General features: G+C 41.9%; 1 protein-coding gene across 7 annotated transcripts in view; it reads left to right on the top strand.

Annotated features, from left to right (window-relative positions):
• Positions 1-27379, top strand: part of EHBP1 (EH domain binding protein 1) — a 337428-nt gene that overhangs the window by 158851 nt on the left and 151198 nt on the right. For all 7 annotated transcript variants that reach the window (XM_083175799.1, XM_083175796.1, XM_083175797.1 and 4 more), the window contains 2 exons: positions 22409-22587; positions 23199-23247. In XM_083175799.1, coding sequence (XP_083031925.1) covers positions 22409-22587; positions 23199-23247 — 228 coding nt within the window. The remainder of the gene's footprint in view (positions 1-22408; positions 22588-23198; positions 23248-27379) is intronic.

Genomic DNA, 27379 nt, shown 5'->3' with positions numbered 1-27379 from the left:
TAGCTTCCGATCCCTATTTATATAAAGAGAATTGCATTTATCGACACCCCCCCCCCTCATTTTGGAGACGCGATTATGGTATAAGACACTTTTTTTCTAGTTTCTCTGATTTTCATGGAATAATTATATTAGGGCGCATGCAACTTAAAACCAGCCTAAAAATAGATAAGCTACAGAGAAAACGAAGCTTGTGAACGAATTAAAGGACCTTTTTATGTGATTTTCTACATCATAAGTATAATTGTGCTTAATTTATTGCATTAGCTTTGGTGCCTGCAATGCAGAGTTGTAGTTGTAGGCAGATTGTTTTATGAAAACACATATACTGCAAAGTTTTTAGTTAAAAAAAGTAAATGTAACGGATGATGATAATCTGTCCATATACCAGTACTGTTCCCTCTTTCATATATAAACCTAAATCTCATACCACAAATATGTCTTGCATTGGTTTTAACATACCGCTATTTTTTATCCATTCTATTTTTCAGTAGCTCAAACAATGGGGTCTATGATTTGGTTCTTCACAGTACTATTTTTCTGGAAAAATAGGTTCAGGAACTCCAGGTCTGCGGGTGGATCAATTAAATAAAAAAACAACATATATAATAGAGAAAGGGAGGGAGAGATAGATGTATATATTGTATTTAGAAACAAAGGCACTCACAGGTGACTTTAAAATAACACTTATCTTATAAAAAGTATATTTTTAGTTCCTGATGATGTCATATTTTATAAGAGGTTCAGGAACTGAGTTCCTGCTGGTTCCTGCTGAAAAATAGCACTGGTTCTTCACAATTATCCATTGTATCTTGTTTGAAAAGAGGCCCATACATCTACAAACAATTGGTGCAATTCCCTGGGTTCGGTGAAATCCAACATGTTGACAGTTACTGATTTGCCATTTCTGACACAGAAATTAATAAATTGTCAAGATGGGCATTATTAACATGCTAGATTTTGCAGATTCCAATAATCAGAGTCCTCCTGTTGGCACATCATATTGTCTTTGGGGAATTGCTAGCTAGATGTATGGCCCATATAACACACACATGGATTTTGCGGTCACAACCACAGATATGGTTATCAGGTACTCCGGTTTCCTCCCACGAATCAAAAATATACTGGTAGGTTTATTGGCTCCTATCAAATTAACCCTAGAATGTCTGTGTGTGTGTGTGTGTGTGTACATGTGGTAGGGAATATAGATTGTAAGCTCCGCTATTGCAGGGACAGATGTGAATGTTTAAATATTCTCTGTACAGCGCTGCGGAATATGTGTGCTCTTAAGCTATGGAACCTACGTACTGTACGGCGAGCCGTGACGTCCCCTCAGGGGCTCGCTTCACACGCCACTCTTCGGGCACGGTGGCTGTCTTTGCTCACCACAACTCACCCAGTAATAGAAGGTGACGTGGACACAGGGTTTGCAACGGTTCCCTCGCAAAAATCCTTGCATAGCATTTAAGTAGCCGCTAACTTGTAGTAGTTGGCCGTAAAGATGAGGAAGTACCGAAATAACTGATAATATTAAGAAGAAGAGTAGAGTAATCAGCATCTACTGTACCAATGTTGGATGACAATAGTAAATGCAGTCAGACCAATATGTGTTCATGTATGTACTGTATGTACTGTTCTGGATCATATAAAATCTGTGTATACCATTTGCTAATATTCAGATACAATATGACAAACTATAATGTGAGAAACGTGCAGAATTCATCACTGGTTTCTTACCCAAATGTTAAATCAAACTACTTTTGTTATGTAATAATGAATGATTACAGAAATAAATTAATTTTGCAAAAAGATGTTGCCATACTGTATGTTTTTACATTTTATGGACCAGAAAGTAGTATCCTGATGCCCTTTATCTGGCTTAATACATTATTGTAACACAGTGGTAGCCAACTCCTTTCCTCGAGAGCTACCAGCAGTTCATGTTTTCCAGACAACCTAGCTGCTGCACAGGTGCACTCATTACTCACTAACACATTTTAAAAGATCCACAGGTGGAGCTAATTACTTCACTTGTGATTCTGTGAGGAGATCTGGAAAACATTAACTGTTGGTACAGTAGCTCTCAAGGACTGGAGTTGGCTACCCCAGTTGTAACATCTTCCTTTAAAACCAGTTGTAAATTGTCGTCATCATTAAGAACTTTGACTTATGGTGACTTCTAGTTACGTTACGGCGTTATAAATACCCGCTGTCTGGTGTCTGCAGTCTGTCATGTGACTTAAGGCCCCCATACACTAGCCGATTTTGGTCAGATTTAGGCCAGATCAGTCGGATCTGGCCTAAATCGGACCAAAATCGTCCAGTTTTGATGTCCCCTCAGATCCGATGCGCGGTCCCGTGCGCATCGGATCTGCGTCGGGTGGTCGGACCTGCTGCACGTCCGACCACCCGACTTGGGACCTAGTGGGGCGGTGCGGTGGTGGAGGGAGCAGGGGGGGCTGGGGACGCTGCGGGGGACACAGGCGGCATAGAGCCAGGCAGGGGGAGCCGGAAGCTGTCAGCACTGAATAAAAAAAAAAGCCCATACAATGAATGGGCGGCCTGTGATTGGCTGAGCGCTCTCTCAGCCAGTCAGCAATTGGCTGAGAGAGCGCTCAGCCAATCACAGGCTGCCCATTCATTGTATACAGTAGGCTTTTTTTTCTAGCACTGACGGCTCCCTCTGCCCGGCTCTATGCCGCCTGTGTCCCCCGCAGCGTCTGTGTCCCCGCAGCGTCCCCAGCCCCCCTGCTCGGCTCTATGCCGCCTGTGTCCCCCGCAGCGTCTGTGTCCCCCGCAGCGTCTGTGTCCCCCGCAGCGTCTGTGTCCCCGCAGCGTCCCCAGCCCCCCTGCTCCCGCCAGCAGCCCCCCCGCTCCCCGGGTTTTTTACATGTGATAAATCAAGACGATTTATCACATGTAAAAAATGGCACATCAAGTGCCAATCTAATCAAGCTCCCCCTGAGAGCAGCCGGGGAAGCTCAGGGGGAAGTCGGGGGCGACTTGTCCTAAGGACAAGTCGCCCTAGTGTATGGGGGCCTTTAGGCCATTGATTGGATGAGGCTTTACTTATCGCTATCTTAGCAATTTATTTTTTTAATGACTGATTAATAAACTTTCCTTTTTTTCTATCTTATTTAGGTGTACATTAAATAAATTTTATTTTTATTAGCATTCTGAATTAAATAAAATGTGAAGACCTGTCAGTACATAGTTCTAAGCCTGTTATACTGATTTACCCTAAAGTGCTTCCTAAAGTACAAGCGTTTTCCCTGTCAGAAAATGATAAAAAAAAAACCCTTTCTCAGCCTTAGACCTGGTCTTATAAATGTTCATTTATGACAGAAAGGTTAAGTAATAAATTGCATAGTATGTGTTACCCAGGACACATACTCATAATTTGGACTACTGGCCTGCCTCATTTCTACCATCCCAAGTAATATCCTTGTGTCTGTTACTGCAAAGGAAAGGTTCTGATAGCCCAGGCATCTATAAACTATGGCCCTCCAGCTGTTGTGAAACTACAAGTCCCATTATGCCTTGCCACAGTTTTGCTATTAGGGCAGGGCTCAACAAACCCTGGGCGCCAGGTCGCCATGGCGACCAGAATCTCCTGTCTGGCGACTAGATTCTGAAGGGGGTGGCCTGCCGTCTGCTGAGGAGTCCGCTGCAGCAGTGTATCCAAGTTCCTGCCTAAGCGGAGAGCAGCAGTGTGTCAGGCGTTCTCTGCATATCTCGGCGATCCAGACCCCCAGTGGGGGCCGCCTGGCTGTCGGCATCTGCAGAAACAAAGTGCTCGGGGAGCGTTTCACCCACAGGGGGGGGGGGGGGGGGGGCGATTAAGCCGTCATGAGCCAGCAGAGCAGCTCCCCGGACCGGATGTGTCATGGGACTGTGCATGCCTGGGAGGATCCAGGACCCGCAGAGATGCACAGGATGGGGGGCAGCTGTGACTAGACTATTAACTATGTGCAGATCAGAGGATCCCAGCTATCCTATATGCCCCAATGTGCAGATCAGGTAGTCACAGATATCCTATGTTCCCCCAATGTACCGATCGGGGAATTCCATCTACCCTGTATGCCCCCAATGTGCAGATTAGGGAATCCCCGCGTCCCCTCTCCCCTGCATAAGGAACCCTGTACCTCAATATTATTATTACTGGGTGTTGCGGCCCACCATTTTAAACCCCTTGGCAACGAGCAGATTAACCCCTGGCAGACCATGGTTAACCCCATAGCACCAAGCATATTAACCCCTTGCATCAAGCATGAAACCCATACCAACGAGCATGTAGGTAAGCAGAACTTATGTGGCATAATATGTAATTACGGCATGTGATATTATATGTAATGAACATATGGTATAATGTGTAATGGGCATTTCGGCATGTGGTATATGTAATGGCATTATGGCAGGCACTGTCATTATTAGTTCATCTGGCTCCTACATTTTCATCCTGGCTCCTAGATTTTAAAGAAATATGTCGAGCCCTGTATTAGGGAATGCTAAAACTATTGCAAAGCATACTGGGAAATGTAGTTTCACAACAGCTGGAGGGCCATAGTTTGTACATGCCTGGCATAGCATGTTGGTGAGGGTTTGGTAAGCACGCATCATTGCAGCTATTTTATTTAGTTGATATCCAGTATATAGCGAATATTAAGCAGTGTCACTAAATTGTGATTGATTTTGACCTATTCATCACCAAATACACAGATGTGAAACACACCTGAATAAAGCTACATTCTGTACAACTTGCAAAGATGCCCTTGGCTCTGAAATGTTAGCAGAGGCACCAGTTTTACACCAGAAAAGAACAGCATTATGTGCCCCAGTAATAATCGTATATATGCGCCTCGTTTCCACCAGATGCGGCTTTATGGTGTTGGCGGTAAATGTTTAAAGCTACAGTATGCAATATAGTACTTTACTTAAGTATCCTGTGCATAAAACCTCATAAAGTATCCTGTGCATAAAACCTCATAAATTTGTCAGTTTCACTTTTTTCGAGGTGGGGCGAATCGGGACGGGCAAAAACTGACACAAACAGCCGCAAATTTGTCAAAATACGTGAATTTGTGGCAATTTCTATCCACAAGGTTGTTGCTGATGCTGGATTTTTCGCCCGGGCAAAAAAATTAGCACTTGGAATGAATAGGGCTAGTCGAATTCGCCCCCAAAAATGATTCTTCCCCCGGGATTGAATAGGCAGCTATATAATACTGTGCAATTTTATTTTTAAAAATCATGTTGTAGGCCAGGATTGAGACACAGTCAGCACCTGTTTAAATGTCACCTCAGTGCATATTGTGCACCCAGAAGATGTTCACCTCCAGGCAGAAAAATGTTCTCCTTTTTAATAATAAATGTATACACACGTTAATGTAAGGCTGAACATTTTGTCTCTTTAAAGTATAAAATGAATAAAGAATCCAACCCTGTTTCATAGTTTAGCAGTTACAAGTATTTTCACAGCAGTTTAAAATGATTTTTAAGTCCTTTGACAGAGTAAAGATTATAAGTGAATGCCTTGTGAGAATAGCATAAATGACACTTAAACAGTAAGGCTGTAAGGATCTTATTAGGTATTCCTGTTCTCTTCCATGCTAATCTCTTCACAGACGTGCCCATGCCTTAAGATGGGGGTGCTGCCAATCCCTCTTTGTTTTTTCTCCCTATACAATTTATAAAACAAAAAAAACTAGTACAGTACAACTTCAGCAATACACGTTGGCGTTGTGTGGGCAGATGTGATTCTTGTTTGACAGCGAAAAAGAAAAATCGGTGTCATGTCTCCTGCCTTAATATCTAAATGCTGTCCAAATATTTCCATTCATGAGTCTGCATTTGTGATGTAATGGTGTGCAGGCCAGAATCTCCCGACTATGATTGCGATCAGCCAATAAAGTTGAATGAAGGAATGTATATATAAAAAGTTCTGCTGGAGGGAACCGGTTTAGCAGTTGGTGGCGGCATCTCTCGCCCAGGCAATCCAGACACAGGTGGCGGTTTATTGAGAAACCTCACTCATGTCCAGATCAGAATTTTACTCCTTTCTGATTCTCATATCCTATTACATTTGGCGGTACTTATATGTTAGTTGGGTGCCCTCTAAGCTATGCTTAGTTTCCCGCGTCCTATATGAAATCATCTCCATGCCGACATGGATAGTGGGGGTATGAGCGTACTAACCATAGTGGGCGCCCAACTAACATATAAGTACCCATTTGGCCCATAGTATACATACACACAGTCAGCACACACCTATTTCACACAAAATTAAAAACCAGACTGCATCATTTATTAAAGCACATAAGACACCATAATTTATTAGAGTGCTCAATGATATATTCCACCACCACATTATGCCTGTGACCCTGCTCTGCTCTCTCAAACAAAAAAAATGCCTGGGATCTTTAGTGTCTGAGCTGTCTGTTCTGTTGTCTTGATCACATTGTGGTTTGTACCTCGATGCAGACCAGACTGTACTAGAATCACCAAAGCAGACAGGGACACCCCAGGTAGGAAAGAGGAAGTGCACATGTTTTAAAAGGAGCAGGGTGCTAGAATTAACACTATGTAACAGTATAGTAGTCTATGGCAGTGTATCCTATCTTCCATATCTTCTAGTTGGTGCCCAGGTGTATTTACTGCTACAGTTTTAGCATAAATGAACTGCAAACTAACCTCTAGTATTAGAATATGGGGGAGTATCTAAAATAAAAAAATAATAAAAAACATTCTGTATCAAACTTTAATTGCATATAAATAACAAGTAATCAGGAAAATTTAAGGTGCCCATACACGTACCGATTACCCGGTACTTTTTGTGCTAAAATAGCATCGCATTGCATGCGTTGTGCATGTGATGCGATGCAATCAAAAGACAGTAGAAAAAGTAGGTGCAGCACATACTTTTTGTACTGTGCGATGAGATGCCGCGGGAGCGCGCATCTTATAGCACACATCGCACCGGGAAAATTGGTGCGTGTATGGGCACCTTTAATGCTCTTATAATAGATACATCCTATATCCAGTAGGTGGCAGAACTGATTTTCTAAGAACACTTCCGCCACATGGTGACACCTGTCTCTTCTTTCTGGCAGCTCCTCTCTGGTCCAGTGCACTGCTTGAGCAGTCAGATTCTTATCCACAGCATACTTCGTATGCGAGTGAGCAGAAGCTCTGTTTTGCTCCTTATTCTGCATGTTTTGGTTACAAATCTACTCACATCAAATTGCTGAGCCACCAAGGTGGTTGTCAGGCAAATAAACACAGCCCTTCCTCCCTCTGTTTTCCTAGGAGTCTTCTAGAAAACAAATATAACTGTAATTATGAGCTAATCCATGGTTCCTACTAGTTCCTTATCCCGGGTTTGAGTTCCTTCCGCATGAATCCTTCTGGGACACTCGATTACTCCATCAGTCATCCCACTCTTATAAATACGAAACCGTTTGGTGAAAGTGCACTCATTCATTTTCTCATGCCGTGATCCTTCAACTGATGTAAGTGACCATTATTTGCTGGTGTAAGTGTAACCTCTAAATCTACACTGTCAGCAATGTTCTCAACCAAAAGATCGAAATGGAATTTTGATTCCCTTGAATTTTTTTTCAATTGCCTGAAAGCCTCTATGCTTTGGCAGCCCTTTTTATGTAACCAAATCAATGGAATAAGCATATGTCGCAAAACTGTATTCAGTGCTCTGAACATAGAAGCACCCTTAGTCATTGATGCTGGAAAGTGTATACCACATTGCAGAGGACGGTCTTTATGGATCAAAGGCTTTATCTAGAAAACCATGTCCAGCTTTTATACTATATAATGTTCTTGGGAACGGCACCTCCAAATTCTTGAACTTAAGGCATTTTTTTATTACTACAAGAAAATACATCCCCACAAAATGATCTTTGTATATATCTGAGACAAAGAATTATTACAAACTTCAATGACCACTCACCTGCAAACAGCCCACAATCCCATCTCACCATGGGCCAGATGTATCAAGCTTCTAAAAGTGAAAAAATGGAAAAGCGATAATCAGCCAGCCAATCAGCTCCTACCTGCCATGTGACAGACTGGGTTTGAAAACAAAATGACAGCCAGGAGCTGATTGGCTTGTTGATTATCATTCTCCACTTTATCACTGTTTGAAGCTTGATACATCTGGCCCTATATAACTTTTCCAATATAACCACCAATGAAGACATTATACGCTCTCCTACCTCATATCCTCTAATTGGGCATCAGCTGCTGCCTATTAGTGTTCACCCATACTCCTGTATTATTGCCTGTCAAGGTTTTATTCAGTACCAACACCGTAGTAAAATAGTTGCTAAAAGGGACAACTTTAGCACGAATCGTTAACTAGAGGATTCGAGAATTGAGCGATTTATCAAATGACTGCGCGTGCACTAGGTGAATTAGCCACTACAAATGTGTTTACGGATCATAAACGCAATGTGGCCAGAGTTTGACTAACAGGAAATTGGCATGTTGGGGGTGGAAACTTGCCGTTTTCTGGGTGTGTCTGAAAAAAGCAGACATGTCCAGGCGTTTCTGAGGAGGGACTGTGACGTCACCGAGGACCACTTTCACCATGTCTCAGTCGCAGATAAGTGGAAGCATCAGACCTACTTACCTTTGTAAAGACAGCAAAAACTCTTTGATGGTTCAGGAATTACGTGTGGATTTGCAAATGGATAGCCATTAGCTATCCATTCGCGGTTATCTTGCAATTTAGCGAGAACCTTTTCTCTTTCTGTCGGTCTTCTTTCTCCGCACAATCCACTGAGAATTCTCACATTAATCATCCATGTTGAATTAGGCCCAAATATCAGCAAATTCAAATGGGATGTTATTGACATTCCTGTTCTACTCTAACTTGCTGTTCTTTCCTCCATAACTGCCATGGAATTTGCTTTGAAGTTAAAATACCTGAAGCATTTAACAAACCTGAAGTAATTGTTAACCAACAAAAAAAGCTGATGAACAGTGTGAAAAAAAAAAAACAGGACATGAAAAGAAAAAGTTGGAGACTGGGACAGTCAGTGGGTCCATTAGCTTAGTGTGTACCAGGCCTTAAGCTGGGTCCATGCTGAGCGATATTTTGGCTGATATATCCCCAGCCCGCTGGTGGTCTTGTACCCCCTGATACAACCTTGCTCAATTGGCCTTGTAGCACAGCCAATGGCTGATCTATCTACAGGTATATTGGCGCATCTTTCTGTGTGTACAGATGGTCGACACTTTCCGCCTCTGACGGACATCTCACCTTAGTGACTCCATTTAAATGCTCACAGTTGTGAGATCAGATAGACAATTTGTAAGTGTGTATGCTTCTGGAATACGTGGTGAGCCAGTAATAGGGATTTGTAATATATTGTACAGCAGATGGAGAGAGAATGATCACTGTTACTGTTTCAGGGAAATATGGGTAGCAGATGTTGCTTTAGTCAAGGTGGAAGATAGTAGGATGAGTATATATGATATATAATATAATCTGAGAGAACAGTGAGTATAAGTAGTTTTGTGTATGGATTTGTGTGTATATATGGGCAGCACGGATGGTGTAATGGTTAGCATTACTGCCTCACAGCGCTGAGGTCATGGGTTCGATTCCCACCATGGCTCAAACTTTGCGGAGTTTGTATATTCTCCACGTACTTGGGTGAGTTTCCTCCGGTGCTATTCCGAGAGGCGCAATGCCTTCGATGCACAGGAAAGCTTACCATCTTCTCCAACGCCCTCTACAGCCAGGTAATCATACAGCAGCCCCCGCAGCTAAGTATCCGGTGCCCCTGCACTGTGTGTGTGTGTGTGTGTGTGTGTGTGTGTGTGTGTGTGTGTGTGTGTGTGTGTGTGTGTGTGTGTGTGTGTGTAGAGGGGCAGAATGTTATCTGCACCCGGTAGAGAAGAGTCCTGGGCTTGAAGCAGACAGCATAAATAGGGGGATTGTTGAAGGTAGGGGGTGGGGCTACATAGTGGACAGGGCAACGGGTCCAACCTGCCTTCATCTCTACATAGTACAAAATAAAGTCCCTTATTGTTCCTGCTAATCTGTAGAGACACTGGACATATTTCAATGTTTTGTATACTGTTTATATTTTAAGCACATCAAAAACCACCCAGTGGTTCTTAAGATAAGCAACAGACAGCTATCGAGGACTTTATTTTATGCTATGTAGATATTACCATTACTAGTACTTTTCAGAGTTATCATATTTATTGGTTACATGTTTGTTAACTATATATCTGTGACTTGGCTTCATGATGATCCCGTTGAGCTGCACAGCTAAAGGAACAAGTTTTTCCATTTTGTTATTGTTATTTTTTGTTTTGTTTTTTTACACTGAATCCTTTGTCGCAGTTACTGGCAATATTCAACCAGTCAGTCTCGTGAGCACTAAACCAGTTTTCTTATTCATTAATGAGACATTTATGTGACACCTTAATACCTTTGCTCCCCAGAGGATCTTAGACTTTTTTTCACAGACTCTATATACTGTAGCAGAGCCAGCAATTCCCCCACATGAAAGTAATGTGGAGGATCCAGACCAGGTTTTGTTAGCAGTAGCAGAATCCCATCTGTAATCAGCATCACCTGGGATTTCCTGACATAAGGGTTTCCAGGGCAGAGTCACCTTGCTCTCGGTGGTGGAATATCTACCCGAGTGATAGGCCGCGGGTGTTATAGCATAGGAACCATTGGAGCCTGTTAAGAGTCTGCTATGCTGAGAGTGCCTGTAATACTGACTGCATGTGGATTGAACCTGCTATGATGTAGCCTGCTGTTGAGAATAAACAACAGTCACCATCTGAGATCCTGTGTTTGTGATCCTTGTCACAATACCTTTAAATAAAATGTATACTTGATGTGCGTGAATTCATTTTAAAACCGCTGAAAGGTTTTCACAAGTTTGACAATGTTTTAACTGCCTGAGCTTATGAGGACACACACGGCAAAAGACGGTAGACACTACTGTCAAAAACTTCATTTCATGCATATCAGGACTTGTTTGAGTTATCTGATTCAAAGATTTTTTTTTTTTCCCATTTCTACTGCTAATTCAAATGAATATAATTTACATTCTCTGTTGGACAACCTTACCCTTCCACCTTTGCGGCCGATGACTTCCCCACTTACTTCAAACCAATCTTACACTTCCCAATTCACCATCAATTAATTCAATCCAGTAATAAAGGACAGATTATCTGCCCTCTTCTCACCTTATAACTAGCCCCTTGCTCGCATTACACCTCAACTTGTCCTCACCTTTCGCATGCTAACTATAAGCCTCCTAAAGAAAATGTACCTTGACCCAGCCTCTTTGGGGTTTTCCTGCTGCAAATTTAAAACCACAATATTGTTTAATGCACACAGTGTAATGAATTTGATAATACTGCCTCTTTTAATCCATGGCAAAACAGTGTTCCAAATGATAGGCTTAGGGACCCATTTTGGTAACTAGTCTACCATCATTTGAGATTAATCTATTGCTATCACTTTACTATGCAAGTTCTGGTATACCCTCTTATCAGTAGAGCAATATTTTGTCCCGTACACACGAGCTGATGTGCCAGCGTGTGCTGAGCAATGTAGTTAGCGCAGATCGCTTAGCACACATCGCCCAGTACACACTATATAGAGCGATATCTGATGAGCAAGCTGTGCTAATTTTGATGCACATGCAGCGCAATCGAACTAGATCTTGTCTGCATGTGCTCAAGATCTGACTGGTTCGGCACGTCGCCATCACTCGGGGGTATACACACGGATTGATCCCTTCTTAATTTCTAAGCAATCTAGACAGATTACTTAGAAAAGAGGCTAAGATCGCCCTGTATGTATGCGACCAACACATTAGCTGACTCCCCGCCGAATCCGAGATTGGCAGCGGCAGGGTGCTGGTATCTGCAAATGTATACACACTTGGCTATGCCGGCGGGGAAGGGAGCAACGGCCATACTGCAGCATGGTCGTCCTTAGCGATGTGTGCCCGAACATGCAAGGCGAGGGAGGGGGTCGTTAACGATGCACAGGGACGCGCATCACTAACTATATTGAGTGCACACACTAGACTATATTGTGAACAATAAAGCCCTTTCTGAGTAGCTTTGTTCACAATATCGCCCAGTGTGTATGGGGCATACGCACAGGGTGACTTCGCCCATGAGATTCCCGGTTGCTAGATCGCCCTTGCACACGTAGCAATGTGTGTATGGGTGATCTGTGCTAACCAGTGTTCTCTGCTTAGAACACTGCCCATTTCAATAGATCATGACTACATGTAGTCAAAGTCTGAGATGGCGATGCGCAGGACTGCGCATCGACATCGCTTTGGGGCATACAGACGGCGCGATCCGTACTTAATGTTTAAGTGATCTAGACAGATCTCTAATACCTCACTCTAGACCCGGGTTATTGCCGTGTTCTTGCGGCCCCAACACGGGTCAAGGTGCAGTCTGAAAAGGCCACCACGGGTCGAGCAACACGAGTGTTCAACCCTGGTAATGACCAGGGTTGAACACGGCTATGACCCGTGTCAAGTGCAGTGTGAACGGGTGCCTGGGTCGAGCGACCCGTGTCCCGTTCACAGTATGGAGAAGGCAGCACTGTCAGCTCCAAGTACTGCCTCCTCCAGAGCCCCCAATGACACGCCGCCGCCCAGCTCCGCCCCCTGTGACGTCACCGACTCGGCAATATGCCGTGTCGGTGTCGGAACTTTCAGACCGCATTGCCGTGTTGCTCTGGGGATGGGACCCGTGTCCTAATCCCGTGTGCGACACGGCATTTGCGGTCTGAAAGTAGTATTAGAAAACGGGCAATTATCATCCCATGTGTATGCCCCTTTAGAGGAACTTTCTGACATTATCACAGAGAATTCTCTCAACAAGTTGCAAATTGTAAGTAACCACTATCCCGGCAATATAGTTTGTTCTGGAAAGCTCATTAGCTTTTGTGTGGTTTGAATGAGTTATTGCCTTCCTGCTATATCCTCTCTTGTCTTCCCACAAGCAATGGTTCCATAAATCATTTCTAATGTGACAGTTCCTGTCTGTGCAGCAGTAACCTACTTCTGCCAACTGGGGGCGTTCTTTGTCCTTACAACACACGGTGGCTTTCTAACCATTGTAGCTGACTTTATTTGCCTGTGGACTTGTTACAGTTGTTCATATACATGTTTTTCTATAAAGAACACATGAAAGACATGTTTAGACTGCAATGCATTCCTACCTTTCAACTTTGATGAAACTGTTACAAGTAATAGTGTCGCAATAGATTAATGATGATATATTAACCTGAGCTATTGATATATTTATAATTGCAAATGCAGATTCTAAGGGATTTTTTTTTAATCCATAAATAAATGCTGCATTTAATGACAGAAAATAATAAGAATTGAGAATTATGTTAAGTGAAGAAGACCCTACGCACAATAAAGAAGTATAGATATTGTGGGCTAAAGTAATATACAGTATGGCCCTTATTCAGATCTGATCGCAGTACAAATTTGTTCTCAAAATGGGCAGAACAATGTGCACTGCAGGTGGGGCAGATTTAACATGTGCAGAGAGAGTAAGATTTGTGTGATTTATTTTGTTTCTGTGCAGGGTAAATAGTGCCTGCATTATTTTTACAATGCAATTTAGATTTCAATTTCAACACACACCACCCAAATTGAACTCTCTCTGCACATGTTACATCTGCCCCACCTGCAGTGCACATGGTTTTGCCCATTTTGGGAACAAATTTGTACTGCGATCAGATCTGAATAATGGCCTATGTACGCAAGTATGCAGCCTATACATTCCCTAAGATATCATGCCTCATGAATCTATGTTATGCTACAAGAATATTAGTCGGGTGTTTTAGTGATGGCTTCTAAGTTATGGATTAACTCCATACTTGGAGCACGGATGGTGTAGTGGTTAGCATTACTGCCTCACAGCACTGAGGTCATGGGTTTGATTCCCACCATGGCTCTAACTGTGCGGAGTTTGTATATTCTTCCCCTACTTACGTGAGTTTCCTCTGGGGGCTCCGGTTTCCTCCCACAATCCAAAAATATACTGGTAGGTTAACTGGCTCCTAACAAAATTAACCCTAGAATGTCTGTGTGTTCGTGTACATGTGGTAGGGAATATAGATTGTAAGCTCTACTGGGGCAGGGACTGATGTGAGTGTTCAACTATTCTCTGTAAAGCGCTGCGGAATATGTATGCGCTATATAAGGCACTGTTAATTAATAAATAAAATACTTATTCAGCCCTCACTTATAACAGACTATTTTCAACTTTGTAACACTCACTATCATAGCAAAAGGAGTGTTTTTTTAATGCCTCCAAATGCGTTTTGTTTGTAATTTGCATGGAAGAAAGAGTAAAGATGCGTTCTGTGTGGGTGGCATGAATTGCCAATCTCAAGCAAGGAGGTTGAGACTCTCCTTTGTATGGGTGACCCGCGTGGCTTTGGAGGTGTTCTTGGCACAGTATACTTTTATGTTATGAATTATTTTGGTTTTCTATAAGGCTGTTCGTGTCTAGTTTTGAAAGGCCCTTCTGGAATCCTGCCATTTGCTATGGCCATGAATAAATAAAAACATACTCTGCGCACGTGTTCCGGCTCCTGTTCAAGCACAGTGCTAACCTGGAACAGCATAGGAGTCATTGATACCTTTGTAAACGGAATGAACCTACACGTACAGCAAATGATAGTACTCTTAAATAAGATGTGTATTCTGGGTTGTTGAATGCATTTAATGATACACCAACATCTGTATTTTGATGGAAAAATATTCATGGCTGTTTTTACAGTATGCGTATGTGTATATATTCCTCTTCATCCTGTACATATTTATATTGTGACAAGGACTCACATAAAGACTTGTTCTTTTTTGTAGCAGTTAGACAGCATACAAGGTAACATATGGCAATTCTTCAGTTACAGCATAGCATAGAACACATGCCAGAGAACAACTAATGTAATCCTCACCTTCCCTATCACTCAGCCTCTGTTAGGCATTGGGAGCAATGACTTCCTGCTCTGGACAAACATATAAGAGGAAGCAACAGGTACTGGTTATCAGCAGACACTGATTCACAATACATCTAAAAAAAAAAAAAAAAAACCAGACTGGATCTCTTGGATCTTCCACATTACCTTCATGTGGAAGTATGCTGTCCCTGCCACAATATTATATATATAGTGGAATACTATGCCATGTCTGTCAATCTTGTTATGTAATCAAATAAAATATAAAGGAAATGAGTTAGTGCTGTTTAATTATTTTTTAATTAAGGAGTCCTATTTCTGTTGTGTGGCGGCAAACCTATTCATGAATAAACTTGTACAAACTTTTACACAGGATACATTCACTGTTTTTGGTTTATAGTCAACCTGTTAAATACAGAAAGTATATAGTAATTGTACATTGAAATGAGAAATGCTTTCTCTGCAAAGGTTACATTAACTCATATTGACTCACATTCACTCAAATGTGAGATTTGGCCTTTGGTCCTCAAACATATACATGTAATGGTGTATATAATATTTAAAAAAATGTATGCATATTTCATAGTTAAGAGACATTACAAGCACATGAAAAAAATGAAATAAGCTGTCACGAGCTGGGCCTTCTTCCCTCATGTGCTTTTCCTTCTACTTAAACCATCTTCAATGGCACCAGATCCCCCAGGTTTCTTACACCCTGATACCTATTCCAGTGTCCTCTGCTGCATGTTTATGTACCCTGTACTTGTCCTCTATTGTATTCAACTGTAAAAGCCCCCATACACTGCGGCAACTTCTCCCCTCAAAATAGTCACCCCCAGGTGGCAAGATTGCTTGCAGTCTTTTTGCATGCCATATATCCCTGCTTGGAAGCAATCCGAGCTATTGCTTCTGCAGCAGGGGCGATTTTGCAGGGTCCGATGCGCATAGGACCACACATTGCATTAGACCCGCTGTCAGTCACCTACAATTTGAGTTTTTTCCTGTAATTGATTGCTGTATTCACAGGAAAAAAACAAAACAAATTGCAGGTATATCGCCCATTGTATGGTGGCCTTAAGTCCGATTCCCCGGTACTTGCTTCCTAGCACGGCGCCACCGATTTTGATTGTATCCATCGGGATGGAAAAATCGCGTCGATCGCATTGCATGCCAACCAAATGCGATCTACCAGATTTTTACATTGGAATCAATGTAAAATGGTCCCTGAGACCCGATTTTACATTGATTTCAATGTAAAAAGCCCCAAAACCCCCCATTTTAATACCAAACCCCCCCTCATGTTTTAAATGCCCCCCCCCCCATTGTTAACGCCACCCCATTATTGACGCCAACCTAAAGCGTGGCGGTGGTACGCGTCCTCTGACCTTTTCATACCCCTACTATCCACGCCGGCGTGGAGTTGATTTTATAAAGTGTGGCGAGCCACCGAGCCTGAAGCGTGGCGAGCGGACGCGGATACCTTCACAGGTATACGCGTCCCCTCGTGGGCTTCACAGGTATCCGCGTCCCCTCGCGGGGCTCGCCACGCTTCGGGCTCGCCACACTTTATAATATCAACTCCACGCCGACGTGGATAGTAGGGGTATGAAAAGGTCAGAGGACGCGTACCGCCACCCCTCGTGTGCTCGCTGCGCTCTCGCCACGCTTCGGGTTGGCGTCAATAGTGGGGTGGCGTTAACAATGGGGGGGGGGGGGCATTAAACATACTTTTTAACCATATTCAATGTGAAATTGGCCATATTGGCCCATTTCACATTGTCACCTATGTAAAATCGGGTTGATCGCGTTGATTTTTCACTTTAAAAATAATTTAACATTGTTCCCTATGGGAAAATCGCGTTGATCACGTCGGTCGCACCGCGGCCCCTTATTAGGGGCCGTGATGGACGCGATCAACGCGATTTTGACTTTCACCGGCAAATTAGCTGGTGATTGACATAAAATTGGGTCCATCGTGTTGATTGTATGCCTTAAGTGCCTTAAACGTAAGGCATACAATCAACGAGATGGGCGCCGTGCTAGGAAATCAGTACCGATTCCCCTACTGCACACCTATACTACATGTACTTTTAGTCAACATGTTCACAAATTTGTTAGGCACAAATTAGCCTTGATCAAAGCTGTTAAAAGTAAGATGCCAGTGCAAGTATGATACATAAGGACACATTCGGGTTAATTCTTAGCTGGATGGATCCCTGTGAATAGGTGTATACATAGATGCAAATTTGCGCATACTTCAAGCCTACTCAGAAGTGTATGGAACTTGGGCATTTTGGAGCTGCAACAAAGCAAACACGTGCCACAGGCCTGTCTTGTAAGAGTTAAGGCCCATACACACTGGCCAACTTTGAGCTGAAAGCCGCTCAATACAGCAAGCTTTTAGCTCAAAGCCGCCCAGTGTGTATGGCCCGGCAATGAGCGCTGCTCTGCGCTCCTACATCATCGCTCATCTGCTGGTAATACCGGCAGAGGATGGCTTTGCATAGCTCTGCGCTATGCAAAGCCGTCCGCCCCTCCGCTGACGGCGCCGGGCAGGGGGAAAGCGACTCAGTGAGTCAATTTTTGTGTGAATATGCCCCATTGTTTCCAGACATTATTCCTTCTCCCCCTTTGTTTCTGTAACCCCACCCTACACTAATAATAATTAAAGAACACAAAACATATATTGTCTCCGTGGCATTAGGGTTTTTACATATATTGTTTTTTTTTAGCCCACCTGAAATAGGCCAGGAAACCAAGGTCAAGACCCCCTCAATAGATTTTGGTTATTTTGACAGGTGTATTTAAGAGTCTGTCATTAGAACAGGTGCTTTTGTCACTCGGACAGGGGGGGTGTCTGTCACAAGGATTCATGTATTGATTGACTCGGCTATTAAGTGTGTTCATTGTTCTTGGAGAGCAGAATGAGGCACATATGCTCTAGGTGGGGGCTTTGACCAGAGGTTCTGGAACTTTCTCTGGCTAAGAATGAGCTTTGCATCTATTATTCAATTTCATGTATTTTTAACTATATTGTGTTTAACTGATTATAGTTAATTTATAAAAAAAAAATCCATGTTTACAATGTTTTTTTCAAAAACCTTAAAATTCACTTTTTATTAAACATAAAATCTGAACAAAAGGAAGCCTTGCATCTCAAAGAAATCCATTCTTTTGTTCTGAAACAGGATCTTTCAAAAATAAGATCTCCACAATAGCAAGGATGATTTTTTGATGGATGTTATTGAGGTACTTGTTTCCTAGCACGGCCACCATCGGGTGTAATCGTGTACCTTAACTTAAGGTACACGATTACCCCCGATGGACCCGATTTCCTTTAAAATCAGGTCCATTTTGCCGGCAAATGTAAAATCGGGTCCATTGCGTCGGTCGGATGCATTAACATGGCACGCGACGCGGCCGACGCGTTGCACCCGATTTTCCCATAGGGTTCAATGTTAAAATATTTTTAACATTGTAATCGCGTTCATCGCGTCGGTCTTGTGCCATTATAATGGCACAAGATGCGATGGACGCGATTAAGCACCTTTTACATAGCTAACAATGGGAAATGGGCCAATATGGCCCATTTCTCATTGTATATGCCCCCCCCCCCATTGTGAACGTCACCCCACGATTGACGCCAACCCGAAGCGTGGCGAGCGTAGCAAGCCTGCGAGGGGTGGAGGTACGCGTCCTCCGACCTTTTCATACCCCTACTATCCACCTCGGCGTGGAGTTGTGAATATAAAGTGTGGCGAGGGCACGCGTATACCTGTGAAGTTATACGCGTCCCCTCGCGGGACTCGCTGCGCTCGCTGCGATCTTATTCTCAACTCCACGCCGACGTGGATAGTAGGGGTATGAAAAGGTCGGAGGACGCGTACCGCCGCCCCTCGCGGGCTCGCCACGCTTCGGCGTCAATCGTGGGGTGCCGTTGAGGGGGTTAAAATTGGGGTCTGGGGACACTTTTACATTGAATCCAATGTAAAATAGGGTCCCAGGGACCCTATTCACATTTCAATCAATGTAAAAATCGGGACCATCGTGTTGGTCGCATCGCATGCGATGCGATCGATGCGACCGACCCGATCAACATCGGTGTGGCCGTTCTAGGAAACAAGTACCGTTATTGACCATCTCTATGAGATGACCCTCTTCTGCTTCTCACAACATATGGGAGAATGACTTTCTGGTTTATGGGTGCCTAGTTGGGTGAGGGGAAGAATTTGGACATTTTACATGGATTTGATGAGGCCCCCTGAAATAACACCGAACATTTGTGTAATCAGTGGGTGTGGCACTGGTTACCTGGCTTACATTGTTAAATTTGGTATTTTTTATTTTAATCAAAGCAACTTAATAATAAAATATTAAACTCTATGATTTTGCTCTGATCATTGGAATAGATCCTAGCTGCATGAATCCAGAAATTGTTTGTTCAATGTTAAAGGAATGGGTGAAAAAAATTTCAATACCTGGTTAGGAGAGCATAACAGGTTTGTTTGTCAAAGATCCTAAAATATTTGTCTCCATGTCTGTCACACATGGCCATACACCTAAGGATTAAGGATTCTGACTGTCTGAACGTCCCGAAAGTCAGAAACTTGGGCCATTTTCATCCAATCCGACAGTAACTCAATGTTCCGAGTGTCGCAAAGTCTGTGGATCTTTGAAAAACAACTTTGAATTTGACAATCCGCAGCAGTTTCCAACCAAAATGGTTGGACTTTTTAAAAAGGGAGATCTGACACCCTTCAGTGCTGTTGTTAACGGCAGCATTGAATAGGTGAGTGCTGCTATTTCCCCTGTCGGGAAATATTGCCAAAGATTGAACGCTCCCTTATTGTCCGATCTGGCTGGTTCTAACAAAAATCTGGTAATATCATAATGACCGTTTTTGTCAGTTTTCCAGCATTTCGAAAAACAAATGGGTCAACTGTCATTTATTCCCCATAAGTTGCCAGATTTTTGAGCCAACCAACCAGATCGGACAATAAATCATTAGGTGTATGCTTTAGATTTATGAATTGTAACCTTTGCTTATTGTCTTTTTCTTTTAGTTTTTTTTTTTGTCTTTATTTTATAGTTATTAACAATAAATTAGCTGAATTTGGCGTAACTAGCCTGACCTATATATTCCATCATACACATTTTAAAATAAATAATGATATTTTTACTGCATAAATTTGCCTTTTTGGGGGGGGGGCAAAATATTCTTTATTTCAACCATCAAATGCTTTGGTACTTTATCAGAACAGAAGAAGAAACCTCAACCAAAAGATTGTCAATTAGGACGCCTTCGTACACTTAGTTGTTTGTAACATGTCATATCCATTTTCAGTGTAGTCATCAAAGAGACGGAAAATGCTGAAAAACTCCTTTAATTTTTGTCTGTCATTTTTTTTTTCCCTATTGTAGCTGAAAAGATAATTTTACATGACTCATTTGGGAAGGGTGTGTTTCAGTTACAGAGCTGTATATAGTGCCTGAAGTGTCCAAATTACAATCAAAATCTTTCACCCGGCACCATTTCTCCCAGACAGAAGTCTAGAGCCGCCGTTCATGGCAGAATCCATCACAAGGGACTTGCCAAAGGCTATGGCTCAATGTAGCCTGTAACTGTGTGTCTCTGCAAACTGACAGCTATTACAGACATCAAAAGGTTACCATCGGGGAGGAGATCATTCAGTATTTTCTGCTTCAATAAATGGAGTATGTCCTTCATTGCCTGATGATATAGATGATTATACTGTGCTAATTAATGCAAAATTTAAATTTTTAATGAGGCTGCGTTAAATCTGTGTTCGTTTGTTTTGTTTTTTTCTATGTCTTTTTCATGTGAAAAGTGTACAAATATGTATCGTGTTTTGATTTCATTTAAAGTTGTTGGTGGCAAAAGAAACCAGATTTACCACCTTATGCTAATGTTAAAATCTCCGGTACGGAAAAGCCATAGTGGTTCCATGGAAAAACAGACCAAGTTCCGCCTGACTGCAAAAAAAAAAAAAAAAATTTGCATCTGTACAAACCGTATGCACAAACTAAAGGTTTACACTAATGGACACACAGAAGCGTCCTTAAATATTTAGCATCTGGAGTGCGCTGCCAGGTCCTGTGCAACTTTACCAACACCAGGCATATTTTTTAGTTGCAGTAGAAATGTGACTAGGATACACAAAGAGACTGATTAATTTAAAACACTGGAGGACACTTGTATAAGGTGTGTGACTGAGGGGCAGATTTATTAAGCTTGGAGAAGAGATAAACTGGAGATAAAGCAGAGAAAAGGTAAAAGGAGATGAAGCACAGCCAATCAGCTGTGTTTGAAAAAGACAGTTGGGAGTTGATTGGCTGTTGCTTTATCTCCTTTTACCTTTTCTCCACTTTATCTCCAGTTTATCTCTTCTCCAAGCTTAATAAATCTGCCCCTCAGTCTGTATATTGAGCAGAACAGAACTTGTATTGAAAAAAAGCTGCGTGCAGAGGCTCTTCGTGCATCCTAGTCACAATGTTACGTCTAAGATGCAATTTTGTCAATAGAGAAGAAAAACAGACACCGAGCACTAGAAGATTATCACGTAACCTGATGCACCAGGAGGGGCTAGGGATGGCCATCGAGGATTTGAAATCATCGATAGTTTATGGCTGATGTTGAATACTTTTGCCAACCGATGTTTCCTGGTTTTTTTCCCAAGGTGTCGGGAAACCACATAGCTCCGCCCCTGACACCCGGAAGTCCCACCCCCAAGTGCTAAAACTATCGATGGTTATCCTTAAAATAGTTTACAACTATCAATGGCTGGTTGCAGAATCACCATCGATGGCGACTGCACCAATGGCCATCCCTAGGAGTGACTAGTTAGTGTGACAACAGCAAAAATGAATGAGGAAAAATCCGTAGATCCATCCAACTTGGAATTAGGCCCAACGTGCCACAGACCGGTCTAGTATCTGATCCTACTCACCAACATACACCCTTTTTTCAGAAAGATATAAGTTTAGACTTCTATGGCCTGGCAGCAACATAAAGGACCCAGACAAAACATGTACCGCCTAAGGGCCCATCAGTCTGGCTGCACATAGACTCACTTTGGCAGCAGTGACATATAGCGAAAAAGTAAGGTGTACAGCTTAGGCAACTACTGCATAAAAATATGTTTGGTTTCTTGAATAGAACATAACTGTTGGTTTTCATAAAATGGAGGTAAAAAGCAGCCCTGCAGGCCAGGAGTTTCAACTTTTTTTAAAATTTAAATTGAAAGTCGCCTGTGGGAGTTGGCAGTAGATAATGGGATTAGTTCTGTATTACTTGTGACATGTGATGCCATAGAGTGGTATATACACTGTTGCTGAGTACATATTGGTATTACCACCACTCACTGTTTGCCTTTTTATCACAATTTTTTTCAGCCAAGCCCTTTACCGAGTCCGACTCTAGGGAGGCAACCAAACGCTAGCCAGTCACTGCTTACATGGTGCAAGGAAGTGACGAAAACATACAGAGGAGTCAAAATAACCAACTTCACTACTTCATGGAGGAACGGGTTGGCGTTTTGTGCAATATTAAACTACTTTAGACCTGACTTAATGTAAGTACGCAGACAGCAGCTTTCTGTATTTAGCGTGGGTATAATGTAAATGCCAGGTTATGTCACAGGTTATGGAATGTTTTTTTGTTTACTTTTTTTTTTTTGCCGAAAGAGTTAACATTCTGTACCTCTTTGACTATCAATGTCCCCCTTTCATTTTAAGCTTCCGTTCCATTTATGATTTTTTTTTTTTTACCTTAATCCTATAGAAACTACTGACCTCAAGATGCTATTAAAAATTTTGTTCGTGTTGAAATGAGATGAGAGAAATAAGCCTGTAGCTCTTTGAACGCTGACGACAAGGGATTACCACATGGCAAATTTGGCTGTCAAAGCTCATCCCTGGTCCTTGCCTCCTATTTTAGACAAAAAGCTGTAGGCGCTGAAATCAGCCATATTCAGATTATATATTAATATATTTTTTTGTCCGCTTTAATTTTCCACACTATTAGTTTTGTTGATTGAATTGCTGAAAAAAAATTACTTGTTGCCATATAAATTTTATTGTACGTTTTTTATTTATTTTTTTATTTTTAAACTTGAACTTGTTTAAAAAAAAAAAAAATGAATAAAAGATTTGTTTGTACCCACTGTGCCATTTTCTCCTCCAGTGACTACAAGTCCCTCAACCCCCAAGATATTAAAGAAAACAACAAAAAGGTAAGAGCCGCAAGTTAAGATTTTTGTAATGTAGGCCGCGCTCCCGGCTGTAATTTGTGTGAAAAGACAGTTCTTTTTTTAGCATGACCACAGGTAGTAGCTCAAATTATCTATATCTATCTATCTATCTATCTATCTATCTCTATTATTTATTTTAAAATTACATTTTCAAGTTGTATAGAAGTCATTCTAATGAAAATGATCATTAGAACCATATCATAACTGACAAAAGTCCCATCGAATGACTGAATGCATTGATTGGCCACTCACAGTGAAATTGGTTTTATTTGATTTTTTTTTTATATTGCAGGGGTACTATATTTACCATTATTATTATTTAGTTCTAGAACTCCAGCAATTTGTAGTTGGGAAGAAACACAGTAATTAAAGACTAGTTTGTAATAGTTATCTAGTCCTGTCTCGCTCTCTTTTTGTATGTGTGTGGGCTCAAGTTCAGAACATGGGACCCCCGGGCTATTCGTTTCACTCTCCATGCAGATATCTGCTAGGAATAGTAACCTGTGGTGAGTGAAGTGAGACTGCCAGGATACACTTTTTAAAATTTTGGGGGAAATTTACTAAGATGCGAGTTCTATTTAACATGGGATGTTGCTATTGACAGCCAATGAGAATCTACTTATTTATTTAGCACATTCTAGAAGATCATAGATAAAATCTGATTGGTTGCCATAGCAACATCCCATGTGAAATATAACTCCCATCTTAGTAAATTTCCCCCTGTGAATAAGTTTAATGATAATCTGAAGCAGTTTTTTTCCCATCTGTCTGTCTGCTATGTTTTCATGGATGTCCCAGTGCTTTTTCTAAAACTTAACATGTTTTTAGGGGCATACGCATGTTCAGATTTCTGCTAACCTATTGTGCTAAGCCATTTAAGGTAGGCGATTTTCCCTTGAACTTCCCGATGGCTAGATCACCCATACACATGAAGCGATGTGTGCTAAGCAAAAACAAAAAGTTCTTTTTTATTGTAGATCGCTATCGCTGTTTCTGCACACACGTAGCGATTTGAACAATTTTAGGCAATCTAACTAACTGCATGCACACAAGATCTGAGCCAGAGATAGCACCGTGTGGCACCACGTATCGCTGTGGGGTGTACACACGGAGCGACTTGTGCTGATTTCTAAGCGATCTAGACTGAGTGGGTCGCCTTCCCACCCCCCCTGCATAACTTCATCTCCCACAAGTTTACTATCTGTTCACTTCACAACTATCGACCAAGACCCTCATCCACTCACTGATCATCTCCAGATTGGGAATTATTTTACCAAAATAATTTTATAATAATAAAAATTAAACGTAGTTTAAATCAATTCTGTAACTCTTTATGAGCAAGTGCCGTGAGTGAGGAATGACTATAAATATAATTAATATTATTGGTCTTCACAGTTTACCATCTGATCGTCACCAAAATGTTACTTGATTCACTGTCAATATACAAATAGTTTTATTCAGCAATGCCTCCTATTGTTGACAGAGTAATGTAATAGGCAGGTAAGCAACACCTAGGGGACCGTAGATTGACCTTACCACATACAGGTAATGGAAAACAAACGGAAACACCTGGCTAGATGAAGGACATCAATTATATTGAAGGAAAGGCTTTCCCTCAGGTGTGACTCGTGTTAATTAAGCAGTTAACATCCCAGCACGGTCAGGGTCATACCTAGAAATGCTGGCTGCTCTTGTAGCCTGTAATTGGGACTGCAATATGAGACTTTGACCAAAAAGTGAGATTTTTGGTGCACAATCGGCAAGAGTTTGACGTTGACTGACCAGCACAACTCATTATGTAAATAAGTGTGTGAGTCTATATCCACATGGGAATCCAGGGCACAAACTACAGCATACAGTTTTGAACAACTGGATTAAATACGTACTGCTACATAATGATATTGAGTGATTATATTCACACTTTGTGGCAACGTTTTTTTTTTATGGAAGAGATCCCTTCCATTAGGTTTGGACAGGTTTGGCCATCCAGTGGTTTGATACTATCTATAGATCATCTCTGTCTCACTCGCTGATTCTGCCCACCTCAATTGCAAGCAATGGTACACTTCAATTCCTAGTGCATACAGGTCATAACCACATAGGTGTCCTAGTTCCGTATTAAGTGTATTTGTTTTGTTTTACCTATACAATCTCATTAGCATCTTAACATATCAACTAATGTGGTGTACACACGGTTCGATTTGGTCTATTTTTCTATTCAATTGTGCGTGTGTAAATCAAATTGAATCGAAATTGAAAGTTTTTAAGCCGCATTCAATCCCGGTTCAATCCCAATTCAATCCCGATGCTCGGCCCCGAAAAATAGACTGTACAGGCTAGAATATATAGTACAGATTGAAGTACAGTGCTGCGTGATTCGATCCCGATCTAATTGCGATTTGAATAGAAAATGAATCGCACCGTGTGTGTACTACTTGAGTAACATTTTGCACGTGTGTACCTGTGTATGTTTTAGGTGCATATAACTGTATTCTTAAGTGTGAATGTATGCTAGTAGTGACTGGTCCTTTATTAGAAGTTCTGTATGATTCTTGGTCTTCAGGTTCTGCATGATAAGATTTGGTGACAAGATTCTGCACTACCATATTATGGTAAGTGAGGCTATAGACCAGTGATTTTCAACCTTTTTACCTTGCGGCACACTAACGAGGGCAAAACACATTGACCCCCACAGGAAAAAAGCAAACCTATTGGCCCCCATTTTAAAAAACAATCACACTGGTCCCCACAGGTAACAAAAATAAAATACATGAAAAGAAGAGACCAGTAAATAACAGTTGAACTGGTGGCAGCTGTAAACTGGTGTGGGCATCTCTAGATATGGGGGCACACTTGAGAACAGCTCAAGGTACACTAGTGTGCCACGGCACAGTGGTTGAAAAACACTGCTATAGACTATATATATTTTAATTGTGTTATCATATATTAAGTTCCTCTTAAGAGTCATGTGCTGAAACATATGGTCAGTTACTGAATTTTGCTGTCATTATCATAGTGTATGGCAATGTGTCACGAAACACTTCAGGTCAAATTAAAATATGTATTTGAGTTTTTGTTACATTGTAATTAAGCAGAACAAACTATTTTCTAAAAAATGTGGTTATTAAATTCTGCCGTAAAACCCAGTGGTGGAGAGAGGTAATTGGGGTGATGGGCCCTGACTGTGGTTTGCTTGTTTTTACCCCAAATACCCATGGTTTGTCAAGTATTCATCCATTTCCAGGCATTAAATAGTACATGTAAACTGCTTTAAATCCATGATTCCTTGCAAGTGTGTGTGTGTGTCTTGTGCTAAGAAGTTTTACTTATTTAATGTGATTGGAGTTGCTACAACTCTGGCAGCCATTGTGGGAAGTTGAGGCTCGCAGCAGTCATCCCGGTGCACTGGATTGGGAGTAAATTGAGAAGAAACACAATCTGACTATTGCTGTCTTAGCTTACATCCTTTCACTAGTGGTATACCATTCCTGATTTCTAAAATGTAATTAGTCTCCGTTATTGTGCAGTTGTATGTCCTGTCATCACTCTGCAGAGTCAAGCATGACAGCAACATGGAGTATGCAACTTGCTTCCTGCAGATTTCTTTCCTGCTCTACAATGTTCTTTCCTGATAACCCTTGTGCCCTTGGATCATATTAATGCACAGGGAAGAATTCTAGTGCCTTAGGGATAGACAAGTGGAAAATGACCGCTAATTAATTATAGAGTCATTTTCTGGGAAAACAAAGTAAATGTAGACTTTGTATACTAAAAAAATATATATTTTTTATGGTGGTAAGCAACTTGCGTGCCTGGTTGTGTAGTCTGGACATACCTGCACATGTGTAGCAACTCCCCTGAGTAGGTACAGGGACTACCGTCTGCGCACAGACGCTGCCCTCTGCATCTAGGAGCAGGCACAGGAAATGCCCTCTGCGCCTAGGAGCAGGCACAGGAAATGCCCTCTGCACTTAGTAGCAGGCACAGGAAATGCCCTCTGCGCCTAGGAGCAGGCACAGGAACTGCCCTCTGCACCGGTGAGCAGGCACAGGAACTGCCCTCTGCACCGGTGAGCAGGCACAGGAACTGCCCTCTGCACCGGTGAGCAGGCACA

This window comes from Crinia signifera, chromosome 3 (genome assembly GCF_055691185.1).
Source record: "Crinia signifera chromosome 3, ASM5569118v1, whole genome shotgun sequence".
Lineage (NCBI taxonomy): Eukaryota > Metazoa > Chordata > Amphibia > Anura > Myobatrachidae > Crinia > Crinia signifera.
The sequence above is the reverse complement of the archived record's forward strand: the minus strand, read 5'-3'. Positions and strand labels throughout refer to the sequence as shown.